Source organism: Bicyclus anynana, chromosome 5 (assembly GCF_947172395.1).
Source record: "Bicyclus anynana chromosome 5, ilBicAnyn1.1, whole genome shotgun sequence".
NCBI classification, from domain to species: Eukaryota; Metazoa; Arthropoda; class Insecta; order Lepidoptera; family Nymphalidae; genus Bicyclus; species Bicyclus anynana.
In genome coordinates this window covers 17,470,429-17,489,928 of record NC_069087.1, presented here as the reverse complement: position 1 = coordinate 17,489,928, position 19,500 = coordinate 17,470,429, and the positions used below count along the sequence as shown (strand labels likewise).

Sequence of the window (19,500 nt, the reverse complement as noted above, 5' to 3'; positions counted from 1 at the left end):
GGAAGTCTCTACAAAAGGCCTATGTCCTGCAGTGGACGTCCATCGGTGATATGATGATGATGATGATGAACGATCGCTATCGGATGTTACTGTACTAATATTATAAAGAAATAAAATTTGTGGTATTGTAGTAAGTAATCTCTGGATCGACTGTACTAGTTTTGAAAATTCTTTTACCCCTAGAAAGCCACGTTATTTATGAGTGTCATAGGCTATATTTTATCCCCATATTTACGGAAATGGGAACTGCGCGGGTAAAACCGCGGGCCTAGTTATAGATATTTCAATATAACAGGATTTGTAGTCAATAATAAGGAAGAGCCTAACTAATGCCATACCTATTTACGGTGCATGTCACAGATTGCATGTCTTAACCATTTAACGAGGGGTAGCCACCCCTGTGGACGCCCGTAACTGTCATTCCCTTCACCCGAATCCCAAAAAAACAGACGGTTTCCGTGACTCCCCAAAATAAAATGTCATATAACCCCTAAATGTTCAGTTTAATAGTTGCAATTGCACACACTAACATAAGTAAAAGAAGAAGAAAGAGATAAACTTACTTATGGCATGTCTACAAAGTGGTTGGTGGTATCGTCCGTTGAAAAAACTCTCGTGCGAAGGGGGGCTAACTGTAAGTAATTGTAAATGAACCTAATAAAGAAACAAAATGACGAGATTCCGCGGTTAGTTATGATGGATTTCTAACAACAAAGTTCTAATTCCAATGAAACTATTGACTATGAGAAAATTTTCAGACCGAAACACAGCGATAAACAGCTTAAAGAGAGTGAACGTTTTTTTTTTTTTTTTATTCCTTTACGAGTTAGCCCTTGACTACAATCTCACCTGATGGTAAGTGATGATGCAGTCTAAGATGGAAGCGGACTAACTTGTTAGGAGGAGTTGTAAATCGCTTGGCGGTACGTCTTTGCCGGTAGGGTGGTAACTAGCCACGGCTGAAGCCTCCCACCAGCCAGACCTGGACAAATTAAGAAAATCTCAATCTGCCCAGCCGGGGATCGAACCCAGGACCTCCGTTTTGTAAATCCACTGCGCATACCACTGGGTCATGTCAAAACGTTGGGGTCCCAAAGTGCTGGAACGGTGACCCCGCATCAGAAAGCGCATTTTTGGTCAACTCCCACTGGACCGACGACATCAAGAAGGTTACAGAGAGCAATTGAATGCTGGCGGCTCAAGACCTTGGTGTTTGAGGTCTATTGACTCGATTGCTTGCCATCAGAAATAATTGAAATAATCGTTATTCATCTTCTATTCAGTGTATGAACAATTAACGATACAACGACATCCGCACGTCATCGCTCGGCTCCAGCGAACACCGTAAAAGGACCATGTCGCCATGGCAGTCACTTTGTGCATACTGTGTCAATTGCCAATCAGAATAAATTGGATAAATGTCTCGAATATTGAGAAGACAACGCTTTATACTATCTGACGGCCGCGTGGCGCAGTGGGTAGTGACCCTGCTTTCTGCATCCACGGCCGTGGGTTCGATTCCCACAACTGGAAAATATTTGTGTGATGAGCATGGGTGTTTTCCAGTGTGTGTGTGTATTTATACATTATATAAGTATTTATATGTAGTATATAATCGTATATTAATATTATAATATCAACTATCTTAGCACCCATAACACAAGCTACTCTGTATGCTTACTTTGGGGCTAGATAGTGATGTGTATTGTTTAAGTATATTTATTTATTTATTTTTTTTATTACTAACGTACTCCAAAAAATACTTCAAAAGATACTTTTCACCTATCGTTTATTTTATATGTTCCTCACCCTTAATTGTATTTTTTGTATACGTTTATTATACAGGGTGCTCGGGAGCATTTCCCATAACTTCAAGGTCGTTGACAATCTTGAGAATGAAAATAAAATTCATTTTCATTTTCAAGATTGTCGACGAGTCATTGCAACTGGCACTCCACAATTCACTGGTAAGCCCATGATATTTATCAATGACTAAGTTTGGCTAGGTCATAATATAAGGATGCGATAAAAGGGACGCAATTTAATATCTGTTTACAAAAGAAATATTTTATACTACGAAAATATTCATTTTAGAACACATTAAAAATGTCTAAGGAACTTAGATATTTTTAATTTTTAAAATTTAATAAGTAACTGACTCTGTACGATTCATCATCATCATCATTATCAGCTGATGGACGTCCACTGCTGGACACAGGCCTTTTGCATGTACTTACAAGCACAACGGTCCCGGGCCATCAGCATCCAGCAGTTCCCTGCAACCTGATCGACCAACACTGCGCTTTCTGATGCTATTCCAGCACCTCAGTATAATTAAAGATAGTAATTTAAGTTATGTTTGTGTTCTAAAGTATTGACAAAAAGCCGCACAGAATATACCTACCTTATATGTTTGCCCAAAGAAAAAATATATATACGGTCCAATTGAAAAACCTTTTTTGAAGTCGGTTAAAAATTACGAAACTTTGTATAGGGCGACAATATGAAAACTTTATTACCTTCCAGAGTTCATACCTTGACGTGGATGCTATTTCCGTGTTACAAAAACGCATTAAAGATAAATCATAACAATTTACTTTTGGAAAGGTGGGATACCTAAATATGTTAACACAAATATAAACCATATTCCTCATACAATAAAAGGTATTTTTGCCTAAACTAGTTTGTGAGGGTGGAACCCCTTCTGTTATGGATAATTAGTTAAAAACATTGGAGCCCTATTTCACAGTTCAATGTCAATAGACAAACGGAAATAATAATGTAAATGGCATAGATATTATAAACTACTATGTATGGTTATAGTGTAGTTTTTAACATTTTTTTTTCTTTTTTAACAAATTTTCAAAAAAATTTTTAGCCAGCAGTTCGGAATTTTGTAATCGTCGCTCGCAGTCTGATAGTGATTGTTAAAGAATTTTACATTTTAACCCTAGGCCCGCCAACCCGCTTTAGAGGAGTGTGATGGGTCTCATCCCCTCTCCTATAAGTAGAGAGGACTGTTCCTCTAGTGAGCCGTTTAAAATAAGCTGATACTGATTAAGATGACTCTTACTAAACGCATGCGTTTGGCTGAAACTTATTCGTTATAGTATATGCCAGGAATCGAATCTTGAACTTTTCAACACTTCAACTGCTCTACCGTAAGGAAGTCATAACATAACATTAAACAATCCATTTTCGAGTGTAGTCAATAATTTCCTCAACATAAGACCTCATCAATCTGGTCTCAATTGAGGCACTCGGAGTTGAACGAATTGGCCCCGACTTCGCCCCACTTGTTGCTAATTGATCCTGTACTGAGGGCAACCAGAGTAATTAGCTTTAGAGAAACATGACCCTTAATGTGAATGAGCGAGATGTGATTATTGTGCAAACGTATTTAGGTGATCTTAGTGCGGGGAGATTGGCCCAGTTATTGTCTGATTGATGCAAGGATGGTACTGTTCATTGTTACCTTAGGAACAATAACGTGATGTAAGTAGGTATAAGTAGCTAGAAAGGCGCATGGAATAGAGGTTTTCCATATTCCACCTTCGAAAGTCTTCTATGGACTTTCATACAAAATTTCCCCATGTAATTCTTGTCCCGAAGCCTTTAATGTCATTATCATTATCATCATTATATCAGCCGATGGACGTCCACTGCTAGACATAGGCCTTTTGTAGGGACTTCCAAACATCACGATACTGAGCCGCCTGCATCCAGCGAATGGGTGGGGGTCGACCAAACCTGGTGGTACTTTAATTTAATGTAAGACAATGTAATTCCTCATGATTTGCTTATCATAATATACAATGCGATTGATACATAATTCCAGCTTGTATATAAACAGACTAAACGTACAAATTAACTCCTCCGTTTTATAGTATTGCTACTAATATAATTTACTAGCGGACGCCCGCGACTTCGTCCGCGTAAAAATTGATGTAAACTTCTCTACCTCTACCTTACCCTGCTCGTAAACCTACCCAACCCTACCCTACCCTACCCTACCCCTACCTTACTCCTACCCTACCGCTAACGCTAACCCTGCCCTCCCCCCACCTTACCCTACCCTAACCCTACCCGTAACCCATCCATACCCTATCCTACCCTACTCCTAATCTACCCCTACCCTACCCCTACCTTACTCCTACCCTACCGCTAACCCTAACCCTTCCCTACACCTACCTTATCCCTATCCTAACCCTACCCTACCCGTACCCTACCCCTACCCTACCCTACCCCTATCCTACTCCTCCCCTACCCTATACGTTCCATATCCTTCCCCTACCTCTACCTTGCCCCTACCCTACACTACTCTTACCTTATCCGTACCCTACCCTACCCTACCCTACACTTTCCCTAAATTACCCCTACCCTACCTCTATCCTACCCCTTCCCTACCTCTATCCTATCCCTACCCTCAGCAAAATTGGTCCAGCCTTTTGTGCGTGGTGGACTATAATTTCCCAAGCGACTTCTATGCTAATACTATAAAGAGGTATAGTTTGTGTGGTTGTCGGGGGTAATCTCTGGATCTACTGGACCGATTTGGAAAATTCTTTTACCAATAGAAAGCTACATTATTTGCGAGTGTCATAGGCTATGTTTGGTCCTCATATTTATACGGGAACGGGAACCACGTAATTGAAGCCGCGGGGCGTCATATAGCGGCATTTCTGCGACTTTCAGAAATTTTGTATTATCTCCGAAACTATATAACTAATTAACATACTGTAAAGGGCAAATCTTATCTCCATAATATCCTTGTGATTATTAAATAATTTATTTTAATAAGGATTTAAGTTTAGTTGTGTAAATAATGACGTAAACCTTAATTTAAAATTTAAATAATTTATTAAAGTACTAAAGGTACTATATCTGCTAAAATATAAAAGATAGATATATGGTGTCGCGGACTTTTTTGTAGAACTTTTAAAGGTTCAAAAAGCCTCCATACATTTATTTCAGTTATACGCAATGGTTGAGGCAGCGCATGCGAATAAGTAAGTTTTTCGGTCTGACCTGTAAGAGAAAACCCGCGATATCTCAGTAGTTATATATGATAGAAATATAAAATATAGCCTATAGCACTCCCCGATAACGTAGCATTCTACTGGTGAAAGAATTTTTAAAATCGGTCCAGTAGTTCCGAAGATTACCCAATTTCAAAAAATTGTTACAAACTTACAAACTTACAAACTTACAAATTTACAAACTTTACCTCTTTATAATATTAGTATAGATTAATTTCCCATCAGCAGCTTTTCATTTAATTTGAAAGTGAAAGACTGAATAAGTACTATCGCCTACAAAAAAGTTAAATCAAAAACAAATTCATGCTATCCGATGCCACTAGACTACAAGTACTTCTTTTTAAATAAAACTCTCTATCAGCCCTTCCCAAATCCAAACACACTTGAAAACGAAGCGGAGCCTAAAACAACACAAACACAAATAGGTACCCAATAAAAATGTTCAGTTATTTTGCTCTTCTGTATTCAATTACTCATTAAATATTGGCGGGAATGGCGGCTCTCGACGAACGTACAAATTGTTAGCATTTGACCACTCGACGTTTTCGACGAGTTCGCTCAAATTTGGCTCTGCACCAATATTTGGCCAAGCACTTGCAGTATTTGGTCGTCGTTTGTTGAGTTGTCGTGTTTATTTATTAGCACGTGACTCGTGTTTGGATAACGTTTGGGCAAATGTTCGACGTGGGTAGCGGAAATTGGTAACAAGCGACGTTGTAATTAAATAGGAATAGGGGAGTAAGGAGAAAACGGTAAATCAGAAGAGGCCGTAAGTGACCTTGGGTTCCAAATAAACCCTAAAAGACCTAGCGCAGAAGGCAACGGGAAACCACTGCGACCATTTTATTCCCATGAGAGTTGCAAAGATGGAATACAAATCCTTCTTGTCCAGCAAATATTCAAACCAAACTGAGTCAAATAGCAGATTAATTTTCGAGTAGGTACCGTGTATTCGTTAAGTGTGCAATTTGGCTTTTTTCATCAGTTGTCCTCACTTCGTCTCTTATCGTTTGACTGTTAACTAAAAAAAACATAATAGACTTCCAATCAGGTTTTTCAAGGATTTCTGATCTGCAAATTTTTATATTATAAAATTCAACTGAATTATTTTACGCTTGTATAAAGAAAAAGGGTCTTAGTCAAGCGTAGAAGACACAGAGACAAACGTACAGAAAAATAGACAGACTTACCCCAAAGTGAGCCCTTCAAAGATCTCTACCTTTTGCGGTACAGAATTGTATTGTAAAATATACATTATAAATACCACAGCAATACAATAAAGACCTTGATGTGGTTGATGTATAGATAAGTCGTACAGCCGAGAGCAATGCATGACAGACAACATTCAAGTCATAGCGATAAGTCACTTAATCAAGCGCCAGAGCAGGGTCGCGTCTCGCAATGCCAATAAAGAAATCAGGGTTCGAACAAATGTGCACTTGTAAGAGTAACATATGTGAAGAGGTCATTGACCCTGCGTTCGCGCATGAAATCGGAATAAATGACGCTTCTGGAGGAGTGCGAGCGCATCAAAGTCGACCCTAATATGTGGCGCTATGGAACTGTAGGGTGACCAAGCGACCAATTCCTTACAGAGATTTCATAAAATATGTATTTACAATTAAATGTATATAAAAAAGGAAGCCGAATATTGTTCAACAAACAACGTGTAATAATAATTATCAATGTATATAAATAATATAGTGTCTGTCTATGATTTTAAAGTCGTCTTAAGTCCTTAATGTTATTTACACGATACCAAAACATAAACAAGCTTTTTTTAAATGTTTGACTGTCTGTCCGTTAGTCCAGGCTAGGATAAAAGAGGCTATTATCCTATCCTATATATAACAACATATAGTCTACTTTCTATCTCCGAAAAGTTCTTGGTTGCTTATCCCCTAAATTTTACGTGGACGAAGTTACGAGCATCCCGCTATTTAAAATAAAACTCTGTAAACAGTTGCTTTTTAGCATTTTTGTTGTTGCTTAAATGTCATTCAAAATGGTATGGATGCAATTTCATGTCATTGCGTTAAGGTACCTCGTGTAAGTTAGTAGGTAGTTTGTGTTCCAAATATGATTACTTAAAATAGGAAAAAAACATTTCTTTGTCTAAAATATCTAGCAATAAATATAGGTGAAGAAGAAGAACCAAGTTATAAAATTTTAATTTTAATTATCATATAAGGATTAAAGACAAGATGGTCACCCCACAGACAGTCGATGCGGTCCATTGATTTATGTTTTATCAACGCACGAAGCGTTAATGTTTCTGTTTTCAACTCGGACTCAATGCGCCCAATCAACCGCCACTCCACTCCACTCCGCTCCACTCCACTCTACTCCGCTCCACTCTACTTGGCTCTGCTCCACTGTACTTGGCTCTGCTCCACTCCACTCTCTCCGCATCATTCCGACAACAGAGCCTCGACACAAACATACAAGATGAATTGTTTGTAGATCTTAAATTATACCCCTTTTCATACATACTCCGCTCGGTACTAAATTACATTGTTACACGTTGCTAATGAGATTTTTTATGGCTGCTTTCGGTGATAAAATACATAGGATTATAAATGCCAAACTGTCTTTCTTTTTGTTACCTAAGCCGTTAAAACTATGTATTTATATGGATTTTAGCACCTTGGAAAAGTACAACATGTGACAAGCGTTAAAAATATGAAGAAAACAAAAAACACTGAGCTATACAAGCTACAAGTTGAATTAGCTCTACTTTTTGCTATAAGCTCAACTTTATAACGCTTTACCAATAGGGCTCTATTTTGATTTTATCCAAATTCGAATTCCACTATTTATCTTGACCATAAATACCTCACCTGATATGATAATTAAAAAAAATAACATTACCCGTATTTTTTTCTTTTTTCATTCTCTCTTTAAAGACGCAGCTACCAGCCTATGTGACCTATGCTAAGAATAGGTGCAGCAAGTTTAATCCGAATCGTTAAGCTATTATCACTATAGCCATCATTCTAACAGGAATGTATTCGTAATGTGTAAATAGATTCATTTTGGTAGAGGTTAATAATATTTATAACTCATCACACACAAAATCCTGTCGTTTGCAGAAATGCGAAACGACAAGATCTGGCCAAATACAACCTTAAGTAACAAGTTTTAATGTTTCTTTTTGTTTAAATTCTGCGCAGTAATATAAACACTTATGATATGGTAAGCATTTGAACCTTGGCGAAATATTTAAAGAATAAGCAAACACAATGACGTCACTAAGTCTAACACAACCGGTCCAAGTACAGCTCGGATACTAGTTTTGCCAAAACGTGTTTCCTTCGAGATTGTAAATGTGTTAATTGACTTGTGTTGAAACGCCAAAAAAACTCATTCAAATTCTACTTCAACGACCAGATAATAAGGTATAACGAAGGACAACCCTGTGAAGTTAATATTATATTTATACATATAGAAACACGTTACCAACTGAGACAATGTCGGACTGTACTTTTATTTGACAAGCCTACTTCCATAAAAACGTCCAAAATTCCTCAGTGCCTGAAGTCGAAAGTCTTCGATCAGTGATGACCTACGCATCCGAGACTCGCTAACTATAGGCCTTATTAGAAGGCTCAAAATCACTCAGCGGGCGATGGAGCGAGCTATGCTTGTAGTTTCTCTGCGTGATCGAATCAGAAATGAGGAGATCCGCAGACGAACAAAGTCACTGACAAAGCTCAGCGTGTCGCGAAGCTGAAGTGGTAATGAGCAGGCCACATAGTTCGAAGAGCCGAAGGACGTTGGGATCCCAAGGTACTGGAATGGCGACCCCGCACTAGGTGGACCGAGGACATCAAGCGGGTTGCAGGGAGCCGCTGGATACTGGCGGCTCAAGACCGAGCAAGAGGCCTATGTCCAGCTGTGGACGTACATCGGCTGATGATGATAATGATAACTACCAAGATGTAAAACCAGGCTTACATCCTTATAGGAAACGGAAATTTCACCACACTACTCAAATGCGGAATGGCGGGCGGGTTAAGATAAATAAATTATACAAATTTTGGCCTCACGACTCAGTTGGTAACGCGCTCAAGTTGTGAGAAGTTAAGTCAGGTTCTCTCAGGTGAACTAAATCGGTGAAGGTAATGTGAGGTTATCATTTTCAACCACAACTGGGGCAAATTAGATCATTTTACATGCATTGAGTAATTTAATTAGTTAGTCCTTGACATCATAGCGTTTTATTTGTTTGGATAAATTGAGTAATAAAATAATTGTTATGCTAGCCACCCACCATCCAATACTTACCTAAGTGTGTTGGTAGATCGCTACAACACACAATTAGTTTTATCGGATGTCAAGCCGTTAGTACAGGCATGAGGGCTTATGGGACGGTGGGTTGCCAGCATTAGGTATGAACCTATTCGAAATTATTATACGATTGAAACCGCAGGGCACAACTAGTAGTCGTATTTTTATTTATGACAGCCTTAGTAGTATATAGTAAGTATATAGTACACTAGCGTGACAGAGTGTGGAACAAGATGTCAAGTTCACACCGGAAGCCGCCCATTAGCGCCACCTAGCGCCCACGCGCCGCGATTTGCGCGACCATCGACAATGCAAAGTATTTTTATTATTTACGTAACCCAATGCGAAGGTGGAACGGTAAAAAATAATTTGTACTACCTACTTATTATTTATTGTAGGAAACGGAAATGTTGTCTCATTAAAAAAATAACAAACAAACAAGCATAAAAAAAATTTAATTAAAAATGTTGTTAAACTTACTGTACAGATAATTATTTTTAAAAATACAAATATTAATATAATATGTATGTATGTATGTTCTTAATCATATCCTGTGTCACGAAAAGTTCTGGTCAAAATCAGTTTTTAGTTCTGATCAAGAAACTTAAGGACTTGGTTGGTTGGTGTTTATTTTTTCTGTTTTAAAGATACTAACGACAAGTAGATTGTCATAGATTAAAAATAAATAGGCAGACAGAGCGCACGGAACACGACGGTGTCGTAGCTGTTTCAAATACAAAATTGAAAAACAAATACATTCTCGAGTCAGTACGACACGAAGCGTCGCATAAGTATATTTCAATATTATTCAAGAAAAATAGCGTTTCATCGGAAATTCTCGAATTTCATTCTGGAAATTCTTTATTCTGTGTAGATTGTACAAAAATTTCTTATCGTGAACTCTACGTTACAAAGTCCCCACAAATCGATCTTACATGCTTATTAAATTCAATCAACCAATAAAAACCGTACTATTTGTGTCAATAAATAACAATAAAAGTATTCACAAGATGGCGGTGGCAATCAAAAAAGTGAGAAAATTGTTTTAAAATACCCGTCAATGACAACAGTGATCGGTCGGGAATCGAACCCACGCGCCGCGCGCCCACGCCCACGAATCGCGATCCCACGTAAATGAATTTAATAACTGGTGTACTAATTTACTATCTAAGCGATTTGGTAATTGAGGTTATGTAGGTCGAACTACTACCAAGTAGATTGTCCCTTGCATATTGTTGATAAGTATTGTAAAATGTATTTTTTCATAGTAGGTAATAATGGACCAAGCAGATGACCTATCTAATGGTAAGTGAAAACCATCATCTATAAACATTCTGTGGCAGAGCAAAATCGTATCTTAGATGGTGGCGTGGGCACATAAATAGGATGGATGGAGAAGGAGACTAAAAAAACGTTTAATAAGGCGAGGGTGAAATGTTGGAAGAGGAAGGTAAAGGCGAACGTTCCTGGACCAAATACAGGAAATTCTCATCAAAGGTCAATTTAAGAGTACCTACTTATGAACTTGTGTGAAAGTATTGATGAGAATGGAAAAGCAAGAGAAATCAGATAGAGAAGAGATGAGAGAAGTCAAGTTACGACCTCAGGGTATATTAGTGGACATATACGTTATTATTAGTAATTCTTATGTCACGTGATTTTCTATTCCCTATTTATTTAATACTAACTGATCAAAATGGATATTACAGCAGGCTTGATGTTTATTTTAATAGGTTGATAATAAAAACAGAATAGATAGTTGATAGTGAATAGGCCAGGTGGTCAAAAATGTCATCCGGTGCTAACTGACAACCGTGAATAGAGAATTGCTCAGTTGACATTGTGATTTTTGTTAAAAATGGACTTTACGGAATACGAATAATGCTTGATGATTATTTGATTTAATATTTATTATAATAGGTTATTAATAAAGATCAAATTAGTGAATAGGCCAGCAGGGACAACGCAGTTGAGTCATCAAGTCTTTAATTAAATAATAAATTATTTCAATAAACATGTCCTCAAAGTGCATACAGGAAGAACACCATCAGAACAAGTTAATGCTAATGTGTTTTTGATTTACACATTACTGTTGACCGTGGATCTTGGTGTTTGCCTTGACATCTCCACATCGAGCTGATGACCTAGTCATTAAACCGTTGACGCCTGTCAAACTAGAGCTGACGGCACCATAACTGGTTTAAATACATTGAGAGTAGCGGCGTACACTTCATACATGCATTAAAGTACTGCATACCCTAACAAATGCTTTGTTTATGCTTATCCCATGCACATTTGCCCAGTTTAGTTAAATTGTCTTACTAGTGCATACCCTGATCAACAACCCTATGCACGCCACTGATTGAGAGCCTGTGGTAACTAGAGCTTCGTCGTTTTGTATAGCTAGAAAGTTTGTTAACTCTTACTATTCTGTAAGTACTATTCTACGTAATATTCTGTAAGTAGATTTAAGTAACTTTGGTATTTAGACCGTGGTAGTTTTGGGAGGCAGCAGGTTTGAAGGGTCCATCTCATCTTATGTGAAGTGGCGATGCAATCTAAGATGGTAGCGGGCTAACTTAACACGTTCGCTGCGGTACGAGGTCAATTGACCTTGTAAATATTGAAGAAGTTGTGTGTAAAAAAACCTTGTAACGCACCAGAGGAAATACAGAAAAATCAGTGCCGCAGCGAACGCGAAAGCGGAACCTACAAGACGTGTAATCTACTACTAAGTTGATACAGAATGCAGAAAATCCTACATTGGCCTGAGAACCTAGAACCTTTTATTTTAAAATCAAAGCAAAATCAATTGTAACAGAGAAAAAGATTGCTGGCAGACATAAAATTGACAATACTTTTCAACAAGACTTACGTTCTTCCTATTATTCATCAATATCAACCCATATTCGGCTCACTGCTGAGCGCGAGTCTCCTCTCAGAATGAAAGGGATTAGGCCAATAGTCCACCACGCTGCCCAATCCGGATTGGCAGACTTCACACACGCAAAGAATTAAGAAAATTGTATGCAGGTTTCCTCACGATGTTTCACCGTTTGAGACACGTGATATTTAATTTCATAAAATGCACACAACTGCAAAGTTGGAGGTGCATGCCCCGGACCGGATTCGAACCCACACCGGAAATCCGGAATCGGAGGCAGAGGTCATATCCACTGGGCTATCACGGCTCTATTATTAGAACCCTATAAAATACGATAAGTTTACGATAACTTTTCGAATTTCGCTTCAGTTCAACAATCGCGTCTCACGGTGGCGAGCGGCTCCATTGTACAAGAAGATAGCCGATAGACGGAGATAACACCGATATTATGAACATGCAAATAAATAGTGAAAGCCAAGTATCTTTTCGATAAAATATCGACTATGTATCGATACTTTTCATAAAAAGTTAGCCTATTGATGCTTAGAACTGTTTTAACTTTAAAAAGCTGTAAGCTAAAGCTAAAGCTATCGTTTGCTTTATAATTATCATTGAAAATCCTCCGATGTCATTTAATCAAACACCCATTATGATCGGGTCTAAGTTTTTGGTTATTTGTATAAGTAAGAGTTGTACTTACTAATTAAAAAAAAATATTTCACGAATCTAGTCAATCAACTAATTGCTTTGCGAAATAATTTGCATGTCCATCGACATAGAATCCTGTGAATCTTTTTACGCTCGACAGCAGGGAAACTTATCGTAATTCGATGGGTCGCTATTAAAAAAATAGTGAAATATGTCGATAAGCTAATATATCCCCATCCCTGCTCCGTATGTTATCAGTGTCGGTGGTATCGCAGGCTCATTGTAATCGTCCCTTCTGTACACAATCGCCGCGCTAACACTTATCGGAACAAGACACTTTCGCCTGCCGCAGACTGATGATGAAAGACCCAACTTTTCATGTTTTAACACTTTTGATTACTAGCGGACGCCGTTCGCGCGAAATTCTGTTTTTCACAGATACCGGGGGTAGGTACAGTCTATCTCTATTTGAATCCAAAAATAAAAAAAGCAAACGTAGTCTTAAATAAAATTTATCTATGACTTCGTTTGCTTATTTTTCGTTAAAATTTCATAGGCCTAGCATGCGATGCATGTAAACATATTACCTCAAGAAGAAAAATAGACAAAATGTTGACTAATGGTTGCGAAGTAGTTCTAGTCTCTTGTCTTTCGTCCCGACGCAATGGATCGCGATACTTCCGATGGCGCCGCTATTGGTTGACATTTGTATTTATCTTCACGATAGACGTCGTTTGCTCATGTTAGGCATAGACGGCAGACTACAAAAAAATACAGTCAAACAAAAAAAACTCCTTTTTGACTTGGAAGTCGGTTAAAACCCAGACAACTACTATTATGGTTGGTATAATACTTTCAAAGTCAATTTTATTGAAAACAGAATCAAACTGTATTAATTTACTACATTTTTTATATTAATAATTTGCATATTTAATTATATGCTGTGTTCGAAATCTAACATTAATTCACTCCAAAAACAACCAGTTGTATCAAATCCAACAAGCACGTAATTGCGTAATCCGCAGCGTATTTGCTGCGCGCCCACCATCCCACGCCCACACACACGCGCGCGGCCCACTAATCTGCGATACACGCTAATTACAAACCAACTATTATTTCATTAACAGACCACAGCGCACTGTACCCAGTAAATGCCACCAGGATAGCATTAATGGACACTGGCTCCCAAATGAATTATGCGTCTCAGCTGTGGGTTATTCATAATTGCTAATCGACCCAATTTTGATATCAACCAACAACTCTTAAAATGGATATACAGAAAGGTATAGGCTAGATATAATATAATTCGCAATAAATTTTGTATTAATTGTTAATTTTAAACCACAGACTGAAATTTTAAATCCTTACAGAAAGGATATAGTTTTATAGCAGTGCTGTCTAGTCGTTATAAAATAAAATATTCGAATGATTTCACGGTAGTTAGATTAAAGTACAAAACCGAGGAATTTTATTACTTTGTTCCCTATGTCCTATCTTATGATCACTTTGAAAGCGATGCCAAGCCGTACTAATTCAAGAAATTATCCGTTTATCTAAGTTTTATTATGTATCTTGACATACTAAAAGTTTTAAAAACATATAAAATGTGGTATTACTTCAAAAAAATATCTTCTATTCTATCCAATACTTTTATTTCCTTATGACATATCTTGTAATATAAATCTTATACAGTTATAACATTGTATAATAGAATATGGCAAACTTTGAGCAACACTGTCATAGGAAGCTGCTACGAAAGCGGACCGCAAAATTGTTTGTAGAAACTTTATTGCGATAATTTTAGTAGTAAAGCAACACCATTGCTGCAAATTGCATTTAAATTATATTCTTCTATTAAATAAATAAAAACAAATTGCTATAATATAATATGTATTATCTCTGACAGAATTATAACTATAATCAATATCAATCGATCAATAGTCTCTACATTATTTATCGATTTACTAGGTAGTAGGTACTCTACCGAACGTTTGCGGCTTCGTCTGCGAAAAAAATGGTAAGCTTACACCAATTTTTTTACCCCGTTTTAAGTTACATTATAAAGATTGTCAACTTGAAAAATTACCGAATAACATGAAACACAAATCGATCGTGTTCTTAATAATTTTTAACCGACTTCGAAAAAAGGAGGAGGTTTCTCAATTCGTCCGATTAATATATTTTTATTTTTTTAAATTAAAAAATGCACATTGCACTATAGGTATATTAATTAGGGTAATTTCAGATATTGCAGAAGCTTCTTATAAAATATACAAACAACAGCTTGACAAATGTAATCTTCCGATAAAGGGCAGATACGCCGCTATAGCGAAGAGTAACAGCGCGCAAGCATTTCTCCCGGCTTTATCCTGTGACATATTATATGGCATCCGTCTGCCCACAACAAAGCGGCGGCGCGGGCACGATATAAATCAGACGCGCGTGCGCACGCCCGTCACGCGCGGGAGCTGATACAACGAGAGCCTGTGACGGCTAGACACACCCTATTTTAGGAATGCTTAATCTATGTATACTAATATTACACAGCTAAAGAATTTTTTTATTTTTTTGTTTGATTGAACGAGCTAATCTCAGGTACTTCTGGTCCGATTTGAAAAATTCTTTCAGTGTTAGATAGCCCATTTATCGAGGAAGGTTATAGGCTATATATTATCCCCGTATTCCTACGGCAACGTCAACCACGCGGATGAAACCACGCGGCGTCAGCTATTGTTTGATAAGAGACGTGATAGCCCAGTGTTCATGACCTCTGCCTTCGATTCGGAGGGTGTAGGTTCGAATCCGGTCCAACTTTTCAGTTGTGTGCATTTTAAGAAATTAAATATCACGTGTCTCAAGCAGTGAAGGAATCGTGCGGAAACCCGAATACGTGATAATTTTCTTAACTCTCTACGTGTGTGAAGTCTGCCAATCTGCATTGGGCCAGCATGGTGGACTAAGGTCTAACCCCTCTTATTTTGAGAGGAGACTTGTGCTCAACAGTGAGCCGAACATGGGTTGTTAATGATGATGATGATGAATGTTTGATAGCCCATGCTCCTACCATAGCTAAGTAAGGTAGCCAATTATAGAGTTTGGAGCGTTATTGCTTTAGAAGGTAGATTTCAAGGGTCCAAGTTTTGAACAATTTTAATATTTACGGGATAAGGAGGATTCCTCCTGATATATCAAAGATATTAAAACCCTTAATAATATTAATGCTAGAAACCCTTAAATATATATTTAATTTTGAAGGATTTTCATGAATCTAAGTGGCTGGCGCCATGATTGCTTTTATAATGTGGAGAAAAATAAATATTTATTAACTTACTTTATACTTGGATGGTTGAGGTTCTGGACCATTGAAACTACTGCTACTGTACTTACCTATGGTAGGAACACAAGCTGACTAACATATAGCGTACATAACCTGAGGTAAGTGTGACTACCGCAGGCTCTCAGCCCATGAGACACTCCACGACAGAATAACACACAGTATTCCATCTTTTATATGAATGTGGGATCATTGGCAGTACATTACAGATATCGCTTGTAAGAGATTTAAAATCAATGATTGAAGAACCTAGGTTTGTTAGGGGCTTTTCTCAACTCATAGCTAGTTTTATTATTATTTACAGCCTAGTAAATAAATTATATTATAAAATTAAGTAGGGAGAATAGATTCTGATAGTGATAGCTAAAGTACTAGTAATAATACGTATGGTGATTGGTGTTAGTATAAAGGGCAGATAAACTAATCCCTCAAATAGCAAATACGGTAGTATCCCAACCCCGCTGGCTTATTTACTAATTTGGTATTTGTTAACAACCTATTAAAATAAACATCAACTCAATCAACTGAGAAATGTCATCTACCTTCTGTATGATATCCACGAAGGGTTGTCAATAGGCACCTGCTGACATTTTGTTACATATAATCTCAATTTCATTTATGTCAACTAGTATCAAGTCAAAGTTAGTGAATCAGCCTGCAGTGCTGCTGATGGTCATTTATCACTTGACATCAGGTGACCCGTTTGCTCGTTTGCTATTTAAGCCATAAAAAAAAACATTTTTAGGAGGCCTAAGAAATGCACCACGACAAGTCTCGAAACGAGAGAAAGACAAATGTCGACCAATAACGGAGCAATCGGAAATATCGCATTCTCTACCATAGCGATGGGGCGAAAAAAATGTGAATGGAACAGCTCTGCTGCTATTTGTCGTCAATAAATATAATAAATAAGTAAAGACATAGGTACCTATCATTGCTGCATGCTAGATAAACAGGTAATGGTCATTGATTATTAAGGCCTCATTCGCACAAGAGTTAAAAAAAAATAGGTTCCCAGCGTTTGCGCTTTTAATAACGTTCTTAATTAAATTCATGGTCTATTTCCAATACCCAAAATTGAAAATGCAACACTGCTCGATAAAAAGCGTGTTTGTGTTTTGAAAACGCTGTCGTGTGAACATATCTTGAGACTGTTTTTGTTGTATCTGAACGTTTTTTTTTAACGTCCGTTAAAAACCTCTCGTGCGAATGAGAGCTTAGTGAACCGCTTGCTCGTTTGCAATTACTTTTCCGGATGTCACTAGGTACTACACTTACTGCGATTCTTGTCGAACTCCATGATGGAGCACATCTGCAGCGGGTTGACGATGTCCTCGGAGGGGTACCCGCGCCGGCCGGGCTGACAGCGGTACACGGCGCCGGGCCGCTTCACCGTGAACTCATTGTACGGGTCGTCTTCTGGAGCTCCCACCAGGATCCTGCAGGAAACAAACATTTCATTACTAAGCAACATTTTTGTCAGGCTTTCACAAAGGGACAATCGTAATAATCAGCTCGAGTCTTCTTTTAGGGGTTAGGCCACCACGCTGGCCCAGTACGCATTGGCAAACTTCACACACGCAGAGAATTAAGAAAATTCTCTGGTATGTTGAGGTTTCCTTACGATGTTTTTCCTTCACCGTTTGAGAAACGTGATATTTAATTTCTTAAAATGCACACAACTTAAAGTGCATGCCCCAGACAGGATTCGAGCCCACACCTTCCGCAATTGGAGGCAGAGGTTATATCCACTGAGCTATCACGGCTCAAAGGAGACAATAACGAGGAAAAATATCCAGTGAGTCAAAAAGAAAGCCTGCGTGACGCTAAGACACGTTTAGAGTTTACAATATTGATCACTATCTATTCATTATCATTTTAGACGTTCGTCTACGATAATAATCATCTTCGTGGAACTTATCAAATTCTTTCATTCACCTCAATATAGCTCACTGTTTCGTTGGAATAAAACGAAAGAGAAAGCGATATTTTCGATTCGAATGTATACTTCTTATTTCAACGAAATTTCGTTGATGCACATTAGATGTGTTAAGTAGTTGGTTTATCTTTGCATTGTATGAAGTACACACAATTGGTGTTATGTTACAATTTTTATAGATGGCCATGATTTTAGGTAAGTAGCATTTACTCAAAATCATGGGCAACTGTAATGTCCCTCTGGCAATGATAAAGAAGGAAGAAAACACTAATAACCGTTAGGTTTATTTGAATAGTCACACCACATCTGCAGACTACTAATCATAAACGGAGATACTCTCGCTTCCTCTCCAGCACTCAGAAAGCAATAACCACAGCAATACGTAATGTATCTCCGTGCTCCGCAGCAATGATGAAATGAATAAGGTCAAACAATCTCAGTGGCTGGCGTTCGGCCAGCACGCAAATAGCCCGGGTTCACTCCCCGACTCGCGCCGAGCTCGCCAAATTGTATTTGTATGTTACTGACTCACGTAGACTTACGTTGAGATGAAAATTGTTGATGTTGTGAAGTTAAGACACACGTTGAATGATTACGTAATGTTATTATTGACCTTTGGAGCGTGAGCAATGTATTAGACGGTTGAATTAACCGTCGATCCTTATATCAAAAATGATTTTTGTCAATGTAATACTTTTATTTAATACTTTAAGATCTTAATTACATTTTGTAAGTGAGCACTTGGCTGCAATCATGGTGGTCAGCAAAGATCCAGCTAACATTGGAACGCACTTGCCTAGAAGGTACCTTATCATATTTCACGTTATACGATATCTATAGAAAAGACAACCCCTTCCCGAAGTATGTTCATATTGGTACCGGGACGGATGGTCGGTGAATGTAAATTTTAGTCCGTAGGGAGTCCTATCGAAAATCGTCATCCAGACTACCTGGATGTCATACCATGAGGATATCCTCCTACGATAAAAAAGGACACAAATCTCTATGTCTATACGACAAACGACAGACTATGTTGCTCGCGTCGGGAGGTGACGGTGCTATATCGGGAACCGGAAGAGGGGACTATTTACAGAAGACACACCTTAGCGAAGCTAATTGGTTGATTTGTTAACATCATATCATTATAATAAAACAGTTTTAACATACATTATTAATTAGTAATTTAATATGATATAATATTAATTAATATTGTAATAACTATACAAATCATGCCCACGTGGAATGGTGGCCAGAATACTGGCGGCATTTCCGCGCTGGACAGCCAGGCTGATCCTTTGCGCAAAAAATGAGCCCTTCTGTCACCAGTCGAGGCAACTAGCCGCGGTGAAATGATACGGTAAAATTT

General features: G+C 38.0%; 1 protein-coding gene across 2 annotated transcripts in view; it reads right to left on the bottom strand.

The window, feature by feature from the left end:
- LOC112051118 (integrin alpha-PS2) overlaps positions 1 to 19,500 on the bottom strand; it is a 121,173-nt gene that overhangs the window by 63,470 nt on the left and 38,203 nt on the right. For both annotated transcript variants that reach the window (XM_024089621.2, XM_024089637.2), the window contains exon 2: positions 17,474 to 17,634. In XM_024089621.2, coding sequence (XP_023945389.2) covers positions 17,474 to 17,634 — 161 coding nt within the window. The remainder of the gene's footprint in view (positions 1 to 17,473; positions 17,635 to 19,500) is intronic.